General features: G+C 38.1%; 1 protein-coding gene across 1 annotated transcript; it reads left to right on the forward strand.

Moving 5' to 3' along the window:
* Positions 1-348: 348 nt before the first annotated feature.
* LOC101018160 (keratin-associated protein 13-3) lies at positions 349-1,000 on the forward strand. Its single transcript, XM_017956479.3, has one exon. The coding sequence runs from the start codon at positions 494-496 to the stop codon at positions 998-1,000; it is 507 nt and encodes a 168-aa protein (XP_017811968.2). The 5' UTR covers positions 349-493.
* Positions 1,001-18,673: the final 17,673 nt, after the last annotated feature.

An 18,673-nucleotide genomic window follows, 5' to 3' on the forward strand; every position in this document is an offset into this window, starting at 1 on the left:
AAGATTGCTCAGTTACACATATGTAAATGAGGGAGCACAAAAATGTGAAGGATGACTCTGTTGGGCACCACACCTATTGCTGAGAGAATATAAATGGCACTGTCCAGGATGCAACATTAAAACTCAGAATCTTTTTTTTTTTTTTTTTTTTTTTTTATTGAGACGGAGTCTCGCTCTGTCGCCGGGGCTGGAGTGCAGTGGCCGGATCTCAGCTCACTGCAAGCTCCGCCTCCCGGGTTCACGCCATTCTCCTGCCTCAGCCTCCCGAGTAGCTGGGACTACAGGCGCCCGCCACCTCGCCCGGCTAGTTTTTGTATTTTTTAGTAGAGACGGGGTTTCACCGTGTTAGCCAGGATGGTCTCGATCTCTTGACCTCGTGATCCGCACGTCTCGGCCTCCCAAAGCGCTGGGATTACAGGCTTGAGCCACCGCGCCCGGCCAAAACTCAGAATCTTAACAGGGACACTCAGCTGAACTCACATCTCCCGTCAACATGTCCTACAACTGCTGCTCTGGAAGCTTCCCCGCCTGCTCCTGTGGGGGCTACCTGTGCTACCCAGGATCTTCCTGTGGCTCTTCCTACCCCAGCAACCTGGTCTACAGCACTGATCTCTGTTCTCCCAGCACCTGCCAGCTGGGTTCCTCTCTCTATAGGGGCTGTCAGGAGACCTGCTGGAGGCCCAACAGCTGTCAGACATCCTGTGTGGAGTTCAGCCCCTGCCAGACCTCCTGCTACTACCCCAAGACCCACATGCTCTGCAATTCTTGCCCGACTATGCACGTTGGATCTCGGAGTTTTGGATCCAATAGCTGCTGCTCCCCGAGCTGTGGATCCAGGAGCTGCTCCTCACTGGGTTGTGGATCCAATGGCTTCAGATATCTGAATTATAGAATCCATGTCTTCCCTTTCCAGAGTTATAGATCCAGATTCTGCCACCCATTTAGGAGGTGGTTCCATTCATCTTGTTATCAGCCATTCTGTAGATCTGGTTTCTACTGACTAATGTGACTGCTCAAACCCATTTGAGAAATGCATATCTTTAGTAAGGTCATCTATTAATTTCCTCTTTTGAGAAGTATTCTAATATTATTGATCACCAGGTCTACTTTACTTTCCAGTCTTCAAAAACTGGCTTGTATGTTAGTTCTGTCAAACTGCAGTTTGGATCAATGACTGATCTATAACTGGATCAATCTGGATCTATAACTCTGGGAAGGAAAGGCATGGATTCTATAATTCAGATATCTGAAGCCATTGGATCAATGAATGATCCAAACTGCATTATAGATACAATTTATAGTTTTGTATTCCTTTCCAAAAGAGATAAGTGAAAAAGATTTTATTTTAATAAACTCTTCATTCTTCTGTCCAAACGTGCTGTTAATATTATTTATTAGTAAAGCATTGACTAGGATGTGCATTGTCATTGCTTCTAGTAATGGGCTTTGCAATGCCCAGATTATGGTGTCTCTGCACTAATTTTGGTTGGGTTTTAGATATTTTCCTCCTCTTTAAGCAGGAGTTTCTGGGATTCTCACAGTTTCCAAGGATAGCCTTTCTCTTAAGTACCCTTGTCAGGATAGTTAAGATAGCCTTTGCTATCATTTTTGATGATAGCCTTTCATCAAAATCATCAAAAATGATTGTTTGGGTTGCATCCTGAAATAAAATTGGATAGGCTGTACTTACATTGTTCTGCTCTCTCACATCAAAGTGTTATGAAAAGTAAGTTACTGAGATAATATAAAAAGCATTGACTATCCTTGTTCACTCCTTGAATATGCCATGCATGTCTAACGACAGAATGTATCAGAAAAGTTTGAAGAGTACATGAACAAAATTTTTATTTATATGCTTAGGCCTGTTCATGAAGTGTATTAAAATGGAAGACTAACACATGGATGTAAATGTTTAGAAAAGAGCACCTATGAGCATAAGGTAATGACAGTGCAGCAGTATCACTTATTTTTAATTAGCTAAATCCCAGTACCCCAATTACTATTTTCAATCTGCTCAAATGATCTCCATTTGTTTAAAAAGGCAGGCAACAAACGTTGATGGGAAGGAAGTAGGCTCAGCAGGTGTTAGTCGTACCTGGGTTCTTTGCCAAAATATCTAATCTAATTGAAAACTCTGAAGCCTTTACTATCATCAAAAATGATTTTTTGTTGTATCTTGAAATAAAATTGGATAGGCTGTACTTATGCTGTTCTGCTTTCTTACATCCAAGTGTTATAAAAAGTAAAGTACTAAGGCAATATGATGGTAATGGGAGACATAATATTTATATAAAACAAGCAATGTTCAAGTATTTTCCTATTCTTTATTTTATAAGATCTTCGAACAGTCTCTGAAATTAGAAATAGAATGCAGAGTATTAGATACTTGGCAAAAAAACTTAGTCATAAGTATATCACAGTCATCTCATCATGTTCTCTTTACTTCCTCTTTTACTGCTAATACAATAAAATATGAAATACAAAGAGAACTGTAGAGTTCATCGACTTCAACATCCTTATTCTACAGAGGTGGAAATGGAAACAGCAGCATTGGACAGAATTTTAAAATGTTGCTCAGCAAGTTATTGTAGAGCTGTGAGTAGAACTACTTTATTCCACCCAATTTATTTTATTGGATCTGTCCAGCTGTGACATTTTCTCTTGTCGCCTCACTTCCCTCATTTGCTCCCTATTTTCCTCTTCTTCTCTCCCTCCTCCTTCTCCTCCATCAATTTAGGAAATAGTCATGGTGCTTATATAGTTAGAGAAGAGAAATAAGGAACAATGAAAGAAAATGCATAGGAAAAATTATTAGTGATTGAGTTACAAAAATTAAAATGACAAATTGTGACATCCTCTATAAACTCAGTACTTTTAATAATTTCATTGATTTTTTAAATTTTAGTGATTCTAGTTAGCCCCATGCTCATAATATTTACCCAAGAGTAATGATCAAGCCTTATGCTCCCCAAAACATAGGCAATGGCAAGGGTTTAATGAGGAGCACCTATAGCTTCTTGGCCAGGCTGAGGTCTTCTCTATTATTGTCTCCAAATTGCAGATGCAGGAATGGTCTTCTGGCTTTCAGGAATACACTCTAATCTTGGTTTCCTATTACTGCCATCGCAAATTACATTAAACTTACAGTTTTAAGCAATACAAATTTATTATCTTTTAATTCTATAGGTCAAAATCTGATGAATCTGATGACCTCACCGGGCTAAATCAAAGTATATTGGCAGGGCTGAGTTTCTTTCCAGAGGCTCTAAGGGAGAATCTATTTCCTTGCTTTTTATAGATTCTAGAGCAGAGGTCGTCAACCTCTGGGCCATGAACTGGTACTGGTCCATGGCATGTTAGGAACCAGGCAGCACAGCAGGAGGTGAGTGGCAGTTGAGCAATGGTTACTGTCTGAGCTCTATCTTCTGTCAGATTAGCGGCAGCATTAGATTCTCATCAGAGCACAAACCCTGTTGTGAACTGCACATGCAAGAGATCTTGGTTGCAGGTTCCTTATGAGAATCTAATGCCTGATGATCTGGCTTCCATCATCTGAATACGGGACCATCTAGGTGCAGAAAAACAAGCCCAGGTCTCCCACTGATTCTACATTATGGTGAGTTGTATTTGTGTTATTTCATGATATATTACAATGTATTAATAATAGAAACAAAGTGCACAATAAATGGAATGTTCTTGAATCATTCCAAAACCATCCCTCCCCTCTCCTCCATTCTGTGGAAAAACTCTTTCAGGAAACCTGTCCCTGGTACCAAAAAGTTTGGAGATGGATGTTCTAGAGGCCACCTACATTTTTTAGTTCATGGCCCCATTCCTCTGTCTCCAAAGACAGTAGTGGTGGGTCCAATCATTCTCATAGTGCATCACTTAGACCTACTTTTCTGCCTTTACCTCCCACTTCATACTTATAATTACATTGGGGTCGCCTGGTTACACAACATTACATTCCAGGAATAAAGCCTATTTGATCACTGTAAATTAACTTTTTGATATGCTATTGGATTCTGTTTGCTAATGTTTTGTTAAGTTTTTTTGTGTTTATTTTATTAGGAATATTGGACTGTAATTGTCTTTTCTGATTTTGTTTCTGCCATGTTTTATATCAGGCTGATGCTGACTTCATAGAATGAGTTAGGGAGGAGTCCCTCCTCTTCAAGTTTTGGGAATAGTTTCAATAGAATTGGGACCAGCTCTTGATTGTACATCTGGCAGAATTCAGCTGTAAATCCATCTGGTACTGAGCTTTTTTTTTTTGGTTGGTTGGTTGGTTGGTAGTTTTTTTATTATTTATTCAATTTCAGAACTCAATATTCATCTCTCCAGAGTTTCAATTTCTTCCTGATTCAATAGAGGTATTTGTAATAGTCTCTGAGGATCTTTTGTGTCTGTGTGAGATTCATTGTAATGTCACCTTTTTCATTTCTGATCATGTTTATTTGAATCTTATCTCTTCTATTTTTTGTTAATCTAACTAGTGATCAATAGATCACTAGTTAGAATTATCTTGTTTATCCTTCCCAAGAACCAACTTTTTGTTTAATTGATTCTTTGTATCAATATTCAGGTCTCAATTTTTTTTCCATGTGTGCTTTGATTTTGCTTGTTTCTTTTCTTCTGCTAGGTTTGTGATTAGTTTATTATTGTTTTCCTAGTTTCTCTGGGTGTGATGCTAAATCTTTAATTTGAGATCTTTATAACTTTTTGAGGTAGGCATTTTGCTCTATAAACTTTCCTGTGAACACTGCTTTTGCTGCATCCCAAAGATTTTGGTATGTTGTGTCTCCATTTTCATTCATTTCAAAGAATTTTTAAATTCTGCCTTGATTTCATTTTTTAACCCCTAAGTCATTCAAGCTGTTTAATTGCAAGGCAATTGTGTGGTTTTGAGAGATAGTCTTCATGTTAATTTCCATTTTTATTGCACTGTGGTCTGAGAGTATGGTGAAATGAGTTCTCTTTTTTTAATTTATTGAGACTTATTTTATGCCCAAGCATATGGTCAATCTTGCAATACGTTGTGTGTGCAGAAAAGAATAATACATATTCTGTAGTAGTTGGGTAGACTATTCTGTAGTAATCCAGGAAATGAAGAAATGAAGAAAGAGTTAACATCTTAAAAAGAAATAAGTCAGAGCTTCTTGAAATGAGAAACTCACTTAAGGAATTTTAAAATACCATTTAAAGCTTTATCAATAGACTGAGCCAAGCAGAAGAAATAATTTCAGAGCTTGAATATTGAACTCTCCTAGGTAGACAAAAACTTAAAAAGAAGAGTTTTTAAAAAATTGAAGTCTTTGAGAAATATGGGACTATGTAAAGTGACAAGTCCTACAAATTATTAGTATTCCTGAGAGAGAAGAAGAAAAAGTAAACAACCTGAAAAACATATTTGAGGGAATCAATTAATAAAATTCCCCTAATGTTGACTGAGAGATAGATATTGCGATACAAGAAATCCAAAGAACACCTGTAATTTGCACTACAAAATGAATGTCACCAAGGCATATAGTCACCAGACTGTCCAAGGCCAATACTAAACAAAATTTTTTAAAGGCAACCAGAGAAAAAAGTCAGATCATGTACAAAGAGAACTCCATCAGGCTAACAGTGGACTTTTCAGCAGAACCTTACAAGCGAGATTAGGGGCCTATTTTAAGCATTCTTAAAGACAAGAAATTCCAATCAAGGATTTTCTGTTAAGACAAACTAAGCTTCATAAGGAAAGGAGGAATGAAATCTCTTCCAGACAAGCAAACTCAAACGGAATTTATTACCACTAGAACAGCCTTACAAGACAGCCTAAAGGAGTTCTAAACGTGGGCGGGGAGGGGGGAACTGCTGCCACAAACACATATTTAAGTACATAGCTTATAGACCCTATAAAACAACCACAGAATAGAGTATCAACAAAGCAGCCAGCTAACAGCTTCATGATAGGATAAAAACTTCACATATCAAAATTAACCTTGAATGTAAATGAATGGCCTAATGTGTCATTTGAATGGCACAGAATGGCAAATTGAATATAAAAAAGAATATTAATTTGCTGTGTTTAAGAGACCCCTCACACACACTATGACACCCGTAGGCCCAAAGTAAAGGGGTAGACAAAGATCTATCCCACAAAAGGAAAAGTTTCTTTCTGTTGATTTTCAACCTTGTCTTGGATCTCATTGAGCTTCCTTGCCATCCATGCTTTGAATTCTTTATCTATCAATTCTGAGTTTCCATTTTGGCTAAGGATCATTGCTGCAGAGCTAGTGTAATCCTTTCGTGGTGTCATTACAGATTTTTCATGGTGCCAGAATTCTTGTGCTAGTTTCTTCTCATCTGGAAACATTGGTACTTCTAATTATTGTAATTATTTTTGTGGGGAGTAGTATTATTTCTTTTTCTTTCTTTCTCTGTTTTTCTCTCCTTTCCCCTTCCTACCTCCTTAGGGGGTGTGACTGTAGAGAATGCTGGGTAGGGTTTTTGGCTTTGCTCCTACAGCCCTATGCACTCTGTTGGCATGTTTTATATTGGACTGTGTGGTTTGATTTGCACGTCAGTAGATGGCGCCGATGGAAAACAGCCAGTTGCAGCCCACGTGGCTAGGTATATAACCTGATCCTTGTTTACTGAGAGAAGCTCTCTGTTCCCTTAGCCAATGGGCTGATTTGTGGAGTGCACAGTGGTTTGAGCTCCCTGCTCAGCTCCATGGGAGCAGCGGTCAAGATGGGCAGGTCCAGACTTGGCAGTTCTGCCCACAGGTCCCCTGATGACAGGCACAAGCACCAGCCTTGAGGGAGAATTCTGTCGGCAGACACCAAACACTCAGAGATGGGTCAGGTATGGAGGTGGAAAAGCTCCTCAATCTCAAGATCTCTGCAAAGATAGGAAGGGTGCCCTAAACTCCTAATCCAGGAGAGTGGGTGCTCCAGATGCCTGGATACTGACACATACCAGTGACTCTAATACCATCTGTTGAAAAGACATTTTTTTACATTCGAATTGATTTCACATCTTTGTAAAAAATAGGTAGCACACATGTGGATCTGTTGCATAACTCTATTTTGTTCCACTAATTTAATTATCTATACTTAATTCCAGTACCACAATATTTTAATATACATCTTCCTGTTTTATTTCCCCCTTTTTAAGATTGTGTTGCCTATTCTTCCTCCATTAAACTTTATACATTTCAGTTGATTTTTCAATTTTTGGCAATTTTGGCACTTTTGTTTGGAATGTGTTGGATCCGTGAATTCGAGATAATAAAAATTATCCCTAAATTTATAGATCCATGATATGACTCAAGATCTTGAAATGTATTCCACAAATGATATGTTTTGATATTATTACAATATATTTTTAAACTTAATTTTTCATATGCTTTTCATTTGTATAGACAAAATCGATATTTCTATAGTAATTTTATAGCTTACTTAGGATTTTCGATGCGAGCAGTTGCACCTGTGACTAGAATGTTTTACCACTCACTTCCTGTTATTATTTTTTGCTGTTTCATTGTAAGACCAATAATTCAATGTTGACTAGAAATGTGGGAATGTGCAATATGGTTGATTTGCATGTGTATGTATGAGTGTGTAGTGTGCTACCTTTGTTTTTGTTCATGACAATTAATAAATATGTATATTTTTGGTTTTAAGTGTCTATTGTTTATAGTATCGAGTAATATCTGACCAGGAAGACATGTAAAAGATGATTGATATTATTAATTGAGTTAACTTAGAAGGCATCTGCAACAACATGCCTCCTCTGCCATCCCCAGGGAGCCTGAGAACTCCATTTTCAAACTCTCTCAGCTCGGAAAGTGGGGTATTTACACACAGCAGTTTAATTGAATTTCTCCTATTCAAGATCACCACATTCACTATACCATCGTATCCTGACTACCTCACTCTTTAAATTTCATTCTAATTCAGTTTAGCGCCAATTTCAGAAGAACTTTTAAACATGTATCTAAAAGTTGGGGCTATCTTGAATATCAAAATCACAAGAACTATGAGAATAGCTAAGGGAAGTATGAGAAGGTGAAGTAAAATGACCAAAGCAGAGAGAAAAAAAAAACGCATATTTTGTATTTAGGGAAGAACTGAAATTTAGTTGGTTTACAGTAAAAGAGGGTTTATGTAGAAATGTGAGACAGAACTTGCAATGTACAATGAGTACATATAGTCTGTGATTGGATATCACTAATCATAGCTTTTTATCCTTTTCATTCAAATTAGTGCAAAGCACCTTCTAATTACATATGCTTATTCCAGTTTCTCACCCCAATCAAACTATTTTTACTCACTATCTAGATTCAGCTGATAGGATACTTTCTTTGGGAACCTTTGCTGACTTCTAAATAGGTGACATCTCTTTGTTAAGTGTTCTTATATGTTGAGGCTGCTTATTCACAGCTTTAATAACTATTGTAATTAAATAATTATTTGGTTAATATCGATTAAACCAGATAAGTGGTAAATTCAGAGGAACAGAAACTGTATTTCAAAAAATTGTTTTAAAATGTTCTCATTATAGGGTAGCCCATGAATGGATGCATTTTCCTTGAAAAATATAATAAAACATTTTTTCATCATGCATTCCCTAAGAACAGAGCCAGATGAATCCTATTTTGAGATGTGACAAAATGCTACTGAGGTATGACTAATGAAAAATACGGGAGTTAAGTTTGGGGGGAACAAAGTTGTTATCTGTAATCACTAAAGTGACAAGAATAAATAAATAAAAATTGATAAAATCAATCGCATATAAATGATTCATGATGAGTTTTCTGGGAAACTGAATACAGTAATTCCTGGAAGTCAGAACCACATGCTGATCAGTAGCTAGATGGCTGATAATTTCTGGAAATACAGTTGCTTGGGCGGCAGGAACTTAAGACCTGAACCCCCAGACTCAAGACTCGCAGAGCTAATGAGTGTAACAGATCAAACAGGGAAGGCAGCAGTGGAAACCCGCACCATTGTAGAGGCAAAGCCCACGAGAGATCTAATAGAAATCTGGTAGACAGCAGGACCGCCTTTGTAGGGAACTGGAGATTTGGAATTACTGTTCCTGAATTGCTGGAATACAGGGAGAAACCTACCTTAATCCTGGTAAATTCAAAATGTTGCAAAAGACTCAGGGATTTGGGCTGGCCATTTCTAGAGAAACTTTAATATGGCATTGGGATAGTTTCTTGAAATATAATGATGAAGTTTATAATGATATAATGATAGAGTTTACAATATGATGATAAATTTATCATTATTTCATCCTGAAGTTAGATATTAATCTTTTTAACTTCAGAACCAGTTTTGATATTGCAAATTTATTGTCTCCAACATTGTAATTACCAGCTGTGTAAGCATGCTTCACTATATAATTGTGTAATTATTATTGAAACTATCACTGATTAGTCTTTAAAAGGTAGTTTGCTTTTCTAACTAGAGTATTTCCAGAGGCCAGAGAACCACTTTTATATCTAAAATAGGCACATCATTTCCATTAATCCAAGATGGCTTTGGCTTAGCCAGAAAGTATTCTTTAATGTTAATGCTGTTTGTGTCTGTGTTCTAGATCTCTAAGATGGCAGAAACTCACAGGTGAGAATTTGGTATATAGAGCTAAGTTGAATTATAACTTTTTTAAATTACGAAACAAGACATTTATGCAGCCAACAGACACATGGAAAACCGCTCATCATCACTGGCCATCAGAGAAATGCAAATCAAAACCACAATGAGATACCATCTCACACCAGTTAGAATGGCAATCATTAAAAAGTCAGGAAACAACAGGTGCTGGAGAAATAGGAACACTTTTACACTGTCGGTGGGACTGTAAACTAGTGCAACCATTGTGGAAGACAGTGTGGCGATTCCTCAAGGATCTAGAACTAGAAACACCATTTGACCCAGCCATCCCATTACTGGATATATACCCAAAGGATTATAAATCATGCTGCTATAAAGACACACGCACAATATATTTATTGAGGCACTATTCACAATAGCAAAGACTTGGAACCAACCCAAATGTCCATCAATAATAGACTGGATTAAGAAAATGTGGCACATATACACCATGGAATACTATGCATCCATAAAAAAGGATGAGTTCATGTCCTTTGTAGGGACATGGATGCAGCTGGAAACCATCATTCTCAGCAAACTATCGCAAGGACGAAAAACCAACCACTGCATGTTCTCACTCATAGATGGGAATTGAACAATGAGAACACTTGGACACAGGGCGGGGAATATCACACACCAGGGCCTGTCGTGGGGTGGGGGAAGCAGGGGAGGGATAGCATTAGGAGATATACCTGATACAAATTATGAGTTGATGGGTGCAGCACACCAACATAGCTCATGCATACATATGTAACAAACCTGCACATTGTGCACATGTACTCTAGAACTTAAAGTTTAATAATAAAAAAAGCAATTATATTATGAGCCAAAAAAAAAAAAAAAAGAAAAGAAAGTTATAAACAAAATTAGATCAAGTTCACCAGGGAGCATCAATCATTGTCATTCCAATTTCTGTCACAGAAAGCTGAATAGAACCTTCCATATTTCCACTCATTATTTCAATCCCTTTGGATTTCCCAGTAAAAGTCTACTAATTATGATTATTACCCAAGAAATCTAGTGGTGATGAGGATGGTGACGACAACGGGGAGGAGGAGAATAAGAAATAGGGCTGATGAAGAGAGGGAAAATGAGACCACAAGACCCAGTTGAAACCACATTAAAATGAAACTTACGAACCAGGGTTCCATCCTCTGCTTGCTGCATGATGTGGAAACTGCCTCTTGGCTTGTGCCTGTAATTCCAGCACTTTAGGAGGCCAAGGCAGGTGAATCACTGTAGCCCAAGAGTTCGAGACCAGTCTGGGCAACATGGCAAAACCGTGTCCCTACAAAAAATAAAAATAAAAAATACATAAGTAAACAGAAAATTTCCCAGATGTATTAATACATTTTCAGGCTGCTGATAAAGACATACCCAAGACTGGGTAATTTATAAAGAAAAAGAGGTTTAACAAACTCACAGTTCCATGTGGCTAGGGAGGCCTCACAATCATGGTAAATGCAAAAGGCACATCACATCTTACATGACAGCAGACAAAAGAGAATGAGAACCAACTGAAAAGGGTTTCCCCTTATCAAATGCTCAGATCTCATTAGACTCATTCACTACCAGGAGAACAGTATGGGGGAAACTGCCCCATGATTCAATTATCTCCTACTGGGTCCATCCCACAACATGTAGGAATTATGGCAGCTACAATTCAAGATGAGATTCGGGTGGCGACACAATGTTACAGTTCTTAAAGATGGTGTGTCTGAAGTCTGTTCCTTCAGGGGTTCAGATATGTCTGCAGTTTCTTCTGGTGAGTTTGTGGTCTAGCTGACTTACGGAGCGCAGCTACATGCCTTCCTGGGGGGTGTTACAGCTCTTAAAGACAAGGCATCTGGAGTTGTTCGGACTTCCTGGTGGGTTCATGGTCTTGCTGGCTTCAGGAATAAAACTGCAGACCTTCATGGTGAGTGCTACAGCTCATAAAGGTGTGGTGCACCCAAAGAGTGAGCAGCAGCAATATTTCTTATAAAGCAGGAAAGAATAAAACTTCCACAGCGGGGAAGGGGACTGGAGCAGGTTGCCACTGCTGGCTTAGGCAGCCTGCTTTCATTCCCTTATCTGACCCCACTCACATCCTGCTGATTGGTCTGTTTTGACAGGGTCCTCATTGGTGCGTTTACAAACCTTGAGCTAGACACAGAGCACTGACTGGTGCATTTACAATCCTTTAGCTAGACATAAAAGTTCTCCAAGTCCCCACCCGACTCAGGAGCCCAGTTGGCTTCCCCTAGTGGATCCCGCGCCAGGCCTGCGGGCGGAGCTGCCCGCTAGTCCCTCACCTTGTGCCTGCACTCCTCAGCCCTTGGGCGGTCCCTGCAGCGCTCGTCCGGGAGGCTCGGGCCGCGCGGGAGCCCACCGCGGAGGGGGGCTCGGGCATGGCGGGCTGCAGGTCCTGAGACCTGCCCTGCCGGGAGGCGGCTGACGCCCAGCAAGAATTCGAGCGCGGCGCGGGCATGCCAGAAGTGCTGGGGTAGCCGGTGCCCCCTCCGCAGCTGCTAGCTAGGGTGCTAAGCCCCTCACTGCCCCGGGGCCGGCGGTGCCTGTCGGTCGCTCCGAGTGCTGGGCCCGCCGAGACCACACCCACCCGGAACTCGCGCTGGCCCTCGAGCGCCGCGCGCAACCCAGGTTCCCGCCCGCGCCTCTCCCTCCACACCTCCATGCAACTAGAGGGAGCCCGCTCCAGCCTCAGCGCCCAGAGAGGGGCTCCCACAGTGCAGCGGCGGCTGAAGGGCTCATCAGGAGTGGCCAGAGCTGACACCGAGGCGGAGGAGGCACTGAGAGCGAGCGAGGGTGGCCAGCACGTTGTCACCTCTCAGTATCACCAGGTATGGTGGCATGTGCCTATTGATCTCAATATCACCAGGTATGGTGATTGATCTCAATATCTCCAGGTATGGTGGCATGTGGCATCTGCCCAGGAGGCTGAGGTAGGAGGATCACCTGAGCCCAGAGGTCAAGGCTGCAATGAGCTGTGATGAAACCACTGCACTCCAGTCTGGGCAACAGAGTGAGGCCGTATCTAAAAAAATAAAGTCTTTTAGATCTCAAGTGCCACCTTGATACAGTACGTTTAATTTGGTGATCTCTACAGTTTCTTACCTCTGTCATTTTTAATATATTTAGAAAGAGTGAAACATTCTCATTTTTTAAAGGAATGGCACTTTTGTCAAGTCTATGATTCTCTTAGAGAGTCTATTTTCTCATATGCAAAAGGACCTTAGACTATGAGTGAATTCTCTCGCAGGTCTGCTTGAAGGTGTAAGGAGATGATGCTTAGAAAATTTATTTAAAGATTGCTTGGCTCTACACAAAGATGTCATTTTGCTTTTAATTTTGGCTCATTTACAACCAGTCATATTTTTGACAACTTATTATTTTGTGAAATACTACATTCATAAACACTTAGAAAGTCATCATTAAAAGAAAATCAAATAGCATCCTTTTTTGTGAGATGTAACTAAAATAGCCATATTGGCTGCTACAGAAGGTTATTTTCAGCTACACTGAGTTTGAGCCATGGGAAAGCATCAACAGGGAACCCACAGCTTCCACGTCTAGATCCTTTCCACCTAGGTTCAGTTATAATCTCCTTACACACACTCAGATAAATAAATCAGTCTGTAGCCAGTTGGTGAATGCAGGAATTCAGGCATCTTTGCACCCAAAATGGGGTGAATTCAGAGATAGTTGTTAAAAGCTAATAGGCGGCCAGGTGCCGTGACTCAGGCCTGTAATCTCAACACTTTGGGAGACCAAGGCGGGCAGATCACCTGAGGCAGGCGGATCACTAGAACAGGCGTTCGAGACCAGGCTGGCCAACATGGAGAAACCCCGTCTCTACTAAAAATACAAAATTAGCCCGGTGTGGTGGCACATGCCTGTAATCCCAGCTACTTGGGAGGCTGAGGCAGGAGGACCGCTTTTACCGGGGAGGCGGAGGTTGTGGCACTGCACTCCAGCCTGGGCAACGAGCAAAACTTTGTCTCAAGGAGAAAAAAAAAAAAAGAGCCCATAGGCATTCTTTTCTCAATTTTACAAACATGAGTTCTCTGTTTTTCTTAATGTGAGCCATGCCATGTAAGCCTAAAGTGTCACCCTGCTCTATGTATTCCTGGTGCTTGCACAGCTTCTTAGTTCCCTCCTCCTGTCAGCAGCAACACATGGGCAATTGTACATGGAGTGAATTAAGCTCTTTTCTGCTCCTGAGGTGTTTAGTCAGAGAATGCTTCACAGTCAAATTCTGAACTACTAAGAAATTATTACTTTAAGAGAGTTAAAAACTGAGGATATTGGTTAAGGTTTTGTATACAAAGCTCATTCACAGAGAACTATAGCTCTTTAATTTTAATACCACAAATACACAACAAAATCACATTAGAAAATGAATAGATAACAAGCCACCACATTATTCCGGGGCTAAGGAGTTTATTACCCTTAAATTATGCAAATTTTATTTTAAAAAGAAAATGTGTTAAAATGAAATCTATTACAGGTGCTGGCATCAGACTTTAAATTTGAGCTATTATTCAGTTAAGCACTGGCAATACGCTTTTTGAAAGGTAAAACATTAGTAAGACAGAAATTAATTTATGGTTTTCAACTTTAAAAAATAAAAAACAACTCATACAGGCCGGGCGCGGTGGCTCATGCCTGTAATCCCAGCACTTTGGGAGGCCGAGGTGGGCTGATCACGAGGTCAGGAGATCTAGACCATTCTGGCTAACATGGTGAAACCCCGTCTCTACTGAAAATACAAAAAAATTAGCCGGCTGTGGTGGCGAGCACCTGTAGTTCCAGCTACTCGGGAGGCTGAGGCAGGAGAACCCGGGAGGCGGAGCTTGCAGTGAGCCCAGAGTGTGCCACTGCACTCCAGCCTGGGCAACAGAGTGTCTCAAAAAAAAAAAAAAAAAAAAACTCATACAATTATAAATTAATCAATGCCATTTGTAATAATTCAAATGTTAGAGAGATACCACAATGGAAATTAGAAAATATTTTGAAATGCATGATACTGATGACAAAATGCAGTAAAATTTGAGAGATGCAGCTGTTTAGAAAGAAAATTTTAGATTTTAGTGAGAGTATTGAAAAGCTTGAAATCAAAGTTGCAGTACTTTATGTGAGGATGCTAGGAAAAAAATAGCAATTTAAGCCAAAAGAAATGTCAGAAATTATAAAGATGGAAAATTATGAAGATAAGAACAGAAGCCAATTAAATATAAGTCAAACATAAAACAGAAAATCAACAGAGTCAAAATTTAGGGTTTGTGAGGGTCGATAAAATCAAGTAGTTCAATTTTAAAAGAAGCATAGAGAAAAAGAAGTCAATAACTGCAGAAAATTTGTATAATTATTTAAAAAATATTTTTGTTTTATATTCCAAAGCAGAATTAACTTCTCTGTTTCCTTTAGTATGGTTAAATGTCTAGCTTTCTCCTTTCTTTCTGTTTTTGAAACACTTCTTCAAAATAGTGTTTATGGCAAAACATTAGAGTAGCCACATGATGAATAGAGAACAAAACTACTCTTAGCCAAGAGTAGAAAGTTAATCAATTTGTTCTAAAAAATTATAGAATTCTAGTTCATGTTTCTGCACCAATCAAAGAGGCTTGTAGAGGCATTCTCTTTCACTTTATTCGCTAATTCTACACTCGCATTATGGTGTGAATGATGGGGTGGTATCACATTAAAGAGACTTGATATGCACCCAGATCCTGGTTAATCCAGCTCCATGATTCTGTTGGTAAGGTCTGTACAGTGTAGGCCTCCAGGGGTAGTTTGTTTTTTTAAGAATAAAAAATGAATTACTTGTCAACATTTTGCAAATGGAAATTTTCAAAATTTGTGTGCTTTTCATTGTGGAAATACTGGCTTGCCATTTTTTGGTTTGTGGATTTGCATCCGTGATGTATAGATTGAATTATTTCGGATCCAAGGGGTGCTGTCTAGAGACTATATAACTTATTTTCGTAGCTCCTACCCGCTGCTTCTAGAAATTGCTAATCAGCTTATTACCAATCAGCCTTGGTCAGATTACTTATTTTATAAATAATTTGTGCAGATTAAAAATTTCTGAGTTTTTCTCTTTGATTTTTGAAGGGTGTTTTTAATTAATATAAAGTTCTAGGTTAAGTATTTTTCTTTTTCAGATTTTTAAAGCTATCATTCCATTTTTTTTCTGACTTTCAATATTTATGTTGAAAATTAGCTGTAATTCTTATTGCTATTCCCCTAAAAAATGTGTAGTTTATAAAATTCTGGATACTTTTAAGATCTTTTCTTTATTTCATTTTCATCAATTAATTATTATATGCTTGAGTCTGAATTTCTCTGTGTTTACTCTGATATAAGAATCCTAACATTCTTGCATCTGTGGGTTGAAGGGATTTTTGTTGTTGTTGTTACTTGCTTGCTGTTGTAGTATTTTTGTCAAAAGCACAATATTTTGACTAATAGCTTTTCTATGCTTTCTTCTGCCCCTCTTCTGCTAGGATTTCTGTTAGATAATCTTTAAATTGCTTAATGTTTTTCAGCAAATCTTTAGTAACTTACTCCATCTTATTTTTCCTTCTCAATTTATTTGTATACTTAATCTTTTCTAAAAAAATTTATTTTCAAGTTGATTTATCTTTATTACTGTTTTGCCAAATATTTTTTTCATTCTATCTGATAAATTTTATTTTAAAATTGTATCTATTTGGGGATATTCATCAGATTACTTTTTATTTTTATATCATAGTCATTTTACAGTCAATGCTTGGTAATTCTAATGTTTGTAGTAAATGTGAATTTTCTTCTATTAAATGTTTTCCTTTGATTAGATGAATTTACTTGCTTTTTCAAGTTTTTTTGTAATGTTTTATTGCGTTATAGACATAATATAGAAAAGCTGTGGCTTGTGGCATATAAATATTACTAATTACACACGCATATGTTTGTGTGCATGCATACATATACGCAAATATACATATGCAAATATTTTTATCATTTTCCAGAGAATATAATCCCTTCCTTCTGCATTTTAGAAAGGTAAAGAGCTTCTCGGTAAAATTCCTCAATCAATTGAATTAAACAACATTGTTACTAAATTTAATCAGCTTGATTCTACTTCCAATCTGTCTAAACTGCAGCCAGATCCTGCCACTCTCTGATCCGTGCTCTTTATTATAGTCTATATTTCATCTAGCGAGGAGGTTGGTCTATAGTTTCAGAGTGTTTAGTGTTTTAGTTTGCCATTGGAATTGTTTGAGATTTGTTCATTCTAATTATTTTTTTTTATATTTTTAACATTTTTTGTTTAGTTATATAGATAGTAGTATTCTGTCAAAATTCTTAAATTTGTCTTAAAATGCTTAAGAACAATAACCACAATTGTTTTTCTTCACATTCTAATACACTGATCTCTTGTGGATTTGTTTGCACTCTGTATTGTCTCTTGGCTTGGTCATATCTTGCTTTTTTATAGAATTGGTCATTTTAAATTAATTACCATAGGTAATTTGAGAGTTTGAGTGGTTTTATTTGCAGACGAATTTACTTTGGATATAACAGACTGGGATAATGTTACTAACACTCCCGTATCATCAAGATCAATGCAATTCAAAGGTTGGCTTCAGTTTCTACGAAACATATTCTATATTTGCTTACTCTTAAAAATTCTAATAGACTATTTGAGGTCCTTACCAAAAACCTAGCATGTTCACGTGTGTTCCCAGGTCCTTAGAAGGTCCTGCAGTCTGATTGCTTGTGGTCATTCAAGCCATAAGCCCGTTAATATCCTTTTTTTTTAAATCAGTGAACAATTCTAGGAAGAAAGTAGCTTAACTGTCAACACTTCCTTTGATTTAAACCTTCTCCTAATTTTGTTCCAGCAGTTCTTAGCCTGAGTGTGCTCTAGAGTTTACACAAGGATTGCTTTATTCAGTTTTCCTAGGGATCTTATTGATAGGGTTGATTTGAGCTACCAAGACTGCTGCTGCCAAAAGTTATATTGTCTAAATAATATCGTATTAAATTTCGGTATGTAATGGTGATGAGTAAAAAGATTTATTTTCTTATATATGCAGAATTACTTAGAATAAGTAGAAAACCTGGAATGAGAATTATCAATCATAAATTTGTTCCAGTAAAATGAGTAAGTGGAGGTGAAACCTAGGATTATTGTCACCGAACACTCGAACTCATGAGCTTCAAAAGGATGGAGTAATACAGAACCATTATAAAGGTCTAGCCCTAGTTTCTCTCTGTTTATTGTAAATTAACTGTCCAAACATTGCGTAAGCATAAAAGGTGCTTTTATACATCCTTGCTTTGTTCACTCCCTTTTGTCTTCCAAAGCTTTCCTTATTCCATCCTGTATTTCTTCTGTTCCTGCTTTTCTAAGTAGGCTCTATCTTTCAGGAAATTGTGGACAATTTTTCTGTAAGGCTTGACCTTTGGCCAGATCTTGATTCACTGAGTTTCCAGAGCCTGGTGGTTAGAAGAAAGGCAACACCCGCAATTTATTTTCCTCTGAGTGTTGTTTCAGATTCTGAAGAAATAATGACTTGAAAATCTCTTTTAACGTTTTCTTAACTCAATATAAAGATAAAGCCTTTTTATGTTTAGATTTCTCTCCTTATGAAACTGGTTCTGTCGTGGCACTGTATTGTTTTCTGAACTATTTGGCCTATAAAAGATTAGCACATAAATGTAAAAAAATTTAAAAAAAGGATTTCCAATTTTTTGTTGAAATAAATGCATGTTGTTTTCAGATTTCTGTAGTTTGAGTCATTGGCTAGCATGAAGGTAAAAACCTATATATCTTGAGCCAAGGTTCCTTATACAAAAAATAATTGGCTTCCTCCTTACATGTCGTTAAAATTACCTTACATGTTGTTGAAAATTACTCAGTGGGTTTCAGGGGTTTGTTTGCTTTTACCAGTCGACATCAGATGAACTTAATAGAAGTTATTTAAGCCTTGTATTTAGTGTTTTCTGAAAATACACAGCTACAAAATAGACAATCT

The sequence above is a fragment of the Papio anubis genome, unplaced genomic scaffold (assembly GCF_008728515.1).
Source record: "Papio anubis isolate 15944 unplaced genomic scaffold, Panubis1.0 scaffold243, whole genome shotgun sequence".
Classification (NCBI taxonomy): Eukaryota; Metazoa; Chordata; class Mammalia; order Primates; family Cercopithecidae; genus Papio; species Papio anubis.

Bases quoted from the DNA above. Each gene is read 5' to 3' on its own strand.
- LOC101018160 (XM_017956479.3), top strand. From the start codon at position 494: ATGTCCTACAACTGCTGCTCTGGAAGCTTCCCCGCCTGCTCCTGTGGG.